At 40.2% G+C, this 7060-nt stretch overlaps 1 protein-coding gene across 1 annotated transcript; it reads right to left on the reverse strand.

Moving 5' to 3' along the window:
- Positions 1-4077: 4077 nt before the first annotated feature.
- Positions 4078-4653, reverse strand: LOC127047317 (interferon epsilon-like). Its single transcript, XM_050945439.1, has one exon. It carries the CDS (start codon positions 4651-4653, stop codon positions 4078-4080), a length of 576 nt encoding a protein of 191 aa, XP_050801396.1.
- Between the last annotated feature and the right edge of the window lie 2407 nt (positions 4654-7060).

The following is a 7060-nucleotide window of genomic DNA, read 5'->3' on the forward strand; positions in this document are numbered from 1 at the left end:
ACTGGTTGTTGGTGTCAAGAAGTGCACAAGCTTGATTTGGAGGCTGTGGAGGGGTGGCACCAGTTGGTCAGAAAACTGAGTGTGACTTGCCTGATTCATATAGTTTGATGTGTTTGTGTTGGGGGGATGAGGAGAGGGTCTATCTGTAAGACATGAATTCTAGTTGATATTAAGAAGTTGTTGATATGAAATTTCCTTATCATGAGAATACTCTTTCTATGTAGATCCATCATGTTGGACAGGACCTACAGGAGGTACTCCCTAGGCTAAGGACAATGAATGTGGAGTATTTAACTTTAAAACTATGTTCTAATGACAGCATACTTATGCTAAGTAGGGAACCAGTTTGGCCAAGTTGGTGTTAAGGAGTGTGGGGTTAGGAATGGAAAGTTGCTGAAGGTTGAGAAAGAGACAGATGACAAAAACAAAAGATTCTAAAAGAAATCACTGGGGGAAGACCCACAGGACATGTGGGCAAGAGGAAGGAAGGGAATGAACTGGCCATGGCCAGGTTATCTAAGCTGGGAGAGAAGGCTCTGCTTTTGTGCATATAAGTGATGCATTGCAATGGCGGAGGATAAGTGAGTTATAAAGGGAAGGGATCTCAATTTAAACCAGAAATGACTAAAATACATCTTTGACTGGATCTATGAGTAAATCTATGACTGGGTTTGGACAGTACTTGCTTTTGAGGCAAAAAAATGAATGATGCAATCTGAAGCTGGTATTGCGTCATACATGATATGAATTGCATCCTGTTATTCCTAGAAGTCATGGATGATGCAATCGTAACGAAACTTACATCACTCTGCTGAACAAATTGCCCTATATCAGCTCTAGAAATCATACAGTGTCGTGCTCTCTTCTTTGTCAGTGTTTGATTTTTCAAGGGGACACATTTCTGTTTAGCCAAAGTGAGCAGAGATGCCTCGTACTTGTGTGAACAGTGCAGATAACTTCTGCTATGTTTGTGGTGAAGTGACTTTTGCATCACAAAAGTGCAGTATAACCACTATGGTTAAGAAAGCCTATCACCTTTCTTTTGGCTGCAAACTTGGAGATCAGGACAAGAGGTGGGCCCCACACATATGCTGCCACACTTGTGCAACAAATCTTCACCAGTGGTTGAACAGGAAAAGGAAATCTATGCCTTTTGCAGTGCCAATGATTTGGAGAGAGCCAACAGATCATACCAGCAATTGTTACTTCTGCATGGTGCCTCCAGTTGGGAAAGGTGTGTCAAAGAAGAAAAAGTGGACTGTGCATTATCCAAACGTTCCATCAGCTATACGCCTAGTACTCCACGGAGAAGGACTGCCGGTCCAGATGCACCAGAATCATTCTCACTTGAGTCAGACGAGGAAGAGGAAGAGGATGAAACTTCTGGTCCTGAACCATCAATGTCACAGGACCCACATTTTCTCCCATCCTCCTCCTCTGAAACACACCTCATAACACAAGGTGAACTGAATGACCTTGTCAGGGATTTGGAACTACCCAAGAGTAAGGCAGAGCTGTTGGGCTCCAGACTACAGCAGTGGAATCTCCTGGCAGGCTATCAGGGCAAATGGAGCCCATCAATGCTTGCAGACTGTTGCTGGACAGTGACAAGAGATGCTGCATTTAATGAATACAAGAGAGAAGCCAAGAAGCGCCGAGTAGACACTGAATAGGACTAAACTATGTACATAATAGTTTTTGCCTTTTGTTTCATAATACATTTTATGTATATAACCCTTTTGCTGATTCTTAAAGTGTTACATAAACAGGACAGGTGAAATATTATCATGTAAAGCAACCATAAACACAGGAAAAGACCTAGGTTTACAATTTATGATTAAAACTCCACTATCTACACAATATACATAGACATAAAATGTAAAAACGTAAATATCTTAGAAACAGTAGCCAATCAGTTGTTTTAATTGTCATATTTGAATTCAGCACATCAAAATACATAATAAATATCACATTTTATCTCTGAAGCAGACGACTTCTAAAAAATTGTAGACCAGTGTTATTTTTAATACGGAATGACTGCAAACTGGGACTCATCAATGTATTTAAGCACAATCCTAACTGGAAGCACTAACATCAGTGGGATGGCTCACATACGTTAAGTTAGTAAAATATAGGGTGACCAGATGTCCTGATTTTATAGGGACAGTCCAGATTTTTGGGTCTTTTTCTCACATAGGCACCTATTATCCCCCCCTCCTGTCCCCATTTTTGACACTTGCTATCTGGTCAGCCTAGTCACATGCATAAGCACTTTCTGGAATTGGGGTTTTAAGGCTGAACAATTACAGGGTTTTTTAATTCTCTTTTTCTTTCTTTTTGATTCAATAGGTATTTAATTCAAATCATTACTACTATAGGTTGCCATTTTATATAAACTAATAATTTATTTATAAGTAACAAATATCAATGATAAATACATAAATAGGAACAATAAATAAATAACAGACTAACATAAATATCCTGTTATAAATATCATAAAACGATCTGAAAATATTTTCACAGTGCAGGGATAGAATAAATAGTAACAACAGCTTTTAAAATTCCACTGCATCTCATTTTAAATCAGGAACAAAATATTACTTGATTTCGGTTAATACTTCTAAAAATGTTGGTATTTAAATTTCTAAACTTCTTTGTGAGTTAGTCATATATTTGAAAACTACATAATTCCACATGGGTTCTCCTGCTAGCACTGAGGTTGAACTGCTTGTCTTTTATGAAATAATTGGTATCTCTTCACTTTCATCCTGGGAAACTGTAGGTCCTTACATCCTGGTCAGAGAGTCCCATTTTCCCAACTTGCTGATGAGTCCCATTTTCCCAACTTGCTGATGAGTGTATGTTGGAATAGCTGAATGGAACTCTCACCTCAGGTAGTTTTGGAGAGATTTTTGCAAAAGCAGCAGGAAATATGTTGGAAGATTTCCTGGATTGCCACCTTGCCATTCCCCTTCAGGGACACTTGAAGCTTGACATTAGAGGGAAACTATGCACATCTTTTTTGTCTGAAGGTTTTCCAGTTCACATATGTTATGCTGTTATACTGTGGTTAAACTGCATTTTACGCTTCAGAGATGAGATTGGATCAGAGAAGAGTTGAACCACAGAAATATGTAGCAAACACATAATGTCAATAATGTTTAAGGTCTGACCCTGTCTTAATTTTCTTTTAACTTTTTTGCATCAATATCCTTCATTTTGCAATTTAAACTTTGAGTAAATGAACAGAGTATTATCATGTAAATTGTAATATGGGCAGTTGGAATTTCATTATGCAGTGAGTGTCTTCCATAATAGAAGGTCATGTATCATGGAGTCTTAGAAGTCACCGTGGGAAGAATCAATAGAGAGGAGGGAATCCACTGCACGGTACAATTTCATCCAACTGTTTTAACCTCTGTAGTTGCTGCATCTTTAGCTGGAATGAAATGAAATTTGGTTGAAACACAAAGAGAAAACTAAATTTTCCATTGCATTAATGTCAGTACCTTAAATGAAAATATCTTTCCACACCTCATAATCTCACAAGTCTTATGCTCAGTTCATATATTTTATACATGTCTCTAGGAAACTTCTCAAGCTGTGGTATATGATAAGGACAGATTAATAAATGGCAACCATGACCATAATAGAAACACACTACATATGTAGAAGTCAGAGTACCTTGCGGGTGGAGGGGAAGTTTCATTATTTCATGACCAAAGTACTGGTGAGGTGGCTAAGGATTCGAAATATATGTACTTTATTGCATGGACTGCCAGTTATGTAGTGCATAACAGCACCTGATCTATGGGAGATTATGAAGAATCACAAACCTAAATAAAAGGAGAAACGCAGAAAAAGAAATCCATGTAATTGCAAATCCATTTCCAGGAGAGGATGGGAAGAGGCTGAAGCTACTGCCATGGAAATCAGTTGCTATTTGGCCACTGATCGTGTGGAAGAGGATCAGGCCCTGTGTAAGCAGAGTTATAAAATATCTGCTGTCTCTGTTCAGCTGTATAATTGACAGTAATCTTAATTCATTTACTCCAAGGAAAAGATCTGTACTGTACCTTAGTTACTAAGCCTTCTAGTGAGTTTGTCAATAAGTACAAAACATCTGTGTATTTCCACACGAACAATCTCCCAGCCACACAGGCTGTATTGGTTTTCTTTCAGGAAAGCATCTATCCCCTGAAAGTAATTTTTCACTCTCCAAGTGGTGTGCTGGAGGTCCTCACTTTCTGGGTTGGTTAATTCCTTCTCCATCTGTGTTCTCAAACATGCCTCCAGCTGCTGAATTTGCTGGTGAAGTCTGCTTTGGAACCTGACTATAGATGTCCCATCCCAGGCACTTGGGGTGAGGTTTTTGCTAAAGATGTTGAAGATCTCTTGGAGGATCTCTTGAATTGCCACCTTGGCATTCTCCTTATGGGACACTGGAAGTTGGACAACATCCTGGGTGGTTTTGAAAGCTGCCCTTTCATTTATGCATTGTGAGGGGAAATTTCCGCTCATTTTCTGCAGAAGCTCCAAGCTCTCTTTGTTCATTTTGTTCTGCTGGAAGTGAAGCATGGTACAGAGCCGAGATGAGATTTCAGTAGAGAAGAGCAGTATAAGGCAAACATGCAGCAAACACCTGGAGGTCATGATGATGTCTATACAATCCTTTTCTTTGTGTGGAACCTTGAGTCTGGAGTTTGTTGAGGGTCCTACGTAGACTGCTGTGTCTTTCCTGTATGTCTCTGAATTTAAGTATTTGGTTGGAGCATGTCTCTTTGATCATTTTCTATTTACAAGATTTTCCTTCTTGAAGGTTTTGGAGTTTTTCTTTCCGTTTTTCTTGCTATTTTCTTGTTCTTTTACCATGTTTCCTCCTTATTTTTTTGTGTGAAAGTGACCACCCATGACAATACACAACCCTATTAACTCATGTTGGATCCACATACATACAGGCTTTTTATCATAGATTAATTTCTATAATTCGAAAGTGGTACGGAAAAGACCTCCAGTTCATCAGCCAGTGCACTTCCCATTCATAACCTCATAATTTTTCTAGGCATGGAAGAAGTAAATGTGGGAGGAAAGGGTTAGGCCTCCCAAAAATATTGGCAAATTTCCCAACTTTAACCATTTCCTCCTATTTAGAAGGCACATTTAAAATCTATACAACACAAACCATCGGTATCTTCCTTCTGTGAAACCACAAGATATAGAATGCTCTGAGGAAATCGAACCTTAACTCATTGTTATTTCCAGGTCTTAATATACATACTGGAGCTGAATAATAGATCCAGTGGAAAGGTGTGACTGTCATGTCGTGTTGATCACTCCAAGTAGCGGACAATAGTGAAAAATTGAGAATAATTCATAAAACAGGATGAGCAATTAGTATCGTAACACATGCATGAGAGGTACCCACATGGATGACTGTGATTTACAATGTGGTCAGAGTTAGGTTATGCAGAGAAGTGACATTATGTATATTTTACCAAGTGTGTCCCTGGGATGAAAGAATTCAAATAATTTTTTAAAAATGAAATTCAGTATTCATCATTTTTGCTGGTTCTTTCTCTTTCCCCTTCCCCTCAGCTTGGGCAGGGAAATTCTTCTAGTTTGTTTTATTCCCTTCACTTTCTGTGGTCACGTTACATTTTCTGGATCTCAAGCCCGAGCCCAGACTGTTGTGCTGGAATTTCCATCACGGCAGGGAAATGTGTTTTAATTCAACAAGAAAACTATTTTCATTGAAATTAAAAAAGACAATCACATGAAGAAACGATGAAAACATTTTTGTGCATATTAAATTGGTTAGAGTCTGCCAAGTTTTCCTGCATTTCTATAAGAAATTTGAGATTTTAGCTTCAAATTTTTGAAAGACCCTCTGCAAAGCAGAGAAAGCGGACTTACCAGAGCCCTCAGATCACTATATGAATGAGACCATGGTTTTGTTGCTTTTATTACTTGAAGCTTCACGCCCCTAGTACCCATTGTTCCAGCCTGGGGCAGCCCTGGCAGGGTGGCTGTAATGGAACCACGCTGATAGGGACCAGTATGGAGGTCTGACAAAGCTCTAGAAGTGATGCAGATAGTCAGGTGCTCTGTGTGAAAAGACTGTGTTCTGTGCAGAAGCCATCGAGTCATCTATTTCTATGATGAAAGCTGGGGCAACTATTTCCTCCTTCCTGCTAGTGAGATGATAAGGGAGAGCTTAAGTGAGGATGTATTAGTGGCGTTTTCCTCCCTTTTTATATACCTGTGGTCAGGGGCGGCTCTAGGCATTTTGCCACCCCAAGCACGGCAGGCAGGCTGCCTGCAGGAGGTCTGCCGAAGCCACAGGACCAGCAGACCCTCCGCAGGCAAGCCACCGAAGGCAGCCTGCCTGCTGCCCTCACGGCGCTGGCAGAGTGCCCACCGCGGCTTGCCACCCCAAGCACATGCTTGGTGTGCTGGGGCCTGGAGCTGCCCCTGCTTGTGGTTGGCTTTCCCACAGGAAGACCTAAAGTCATAGATGATGGATGACATCAAATGGGTTTTAAGTAGATTAAAAGATTCTTTCACGTAGCACAGCTTAAAAACAATGTGATGGAATGATTGTCAGGAGGTTCTCCTCCAACTACAGAGGAAATGGAAAAGTTAGACTTTGAAGAAGAGTTTGTATGGCTCCCAGGTGGAATATGACCGCCGTGTTCCACCAGAGAAGTGGGTACTTTTTGGAGGTTGAGAATGAATCTGTTTATAATCTTTGACTTGTTCATACAGTCTATTTTTGCTCGCATTATTTCCCTGTAATTGTGCTTTGTCAGTACAATTTGTAGGTGTTAACTACACCCAAGAATGAAGGAAGGAAGGAAGAAGGACTTGGGTAGGAAAGATCTTCTACTGCTGATAGGCACCACTACTGAAAAAGCCTGCACCATAAGTAAGGATAGGCATTTGTATTAAGGGTTCCCTCCCTGTATATGCCTCTAAGCCAGCAGGTCCCAGACTGAGCTTCATGAATAGGTGATGGTATAGCGTACTTGATGGTGATCCTCAGAGAACTGATAGTTCCCAC

This window comes from Gopherus flavomarginatus, chromosome 3 (assembly GCF_025201925.1).
Source record: "Gopherus flavomarginatus isolate rGopFla2 chromosome 3, rGopFla2.mat.asm, whole genome shotgun sequence".
NCBI classification, from domain to species: domain Eukaryota; kingdom Metazoa; phylum Chordata; order Testudines; family Testudinidae; genus Gopherus; species Gopherus flavomarginatus.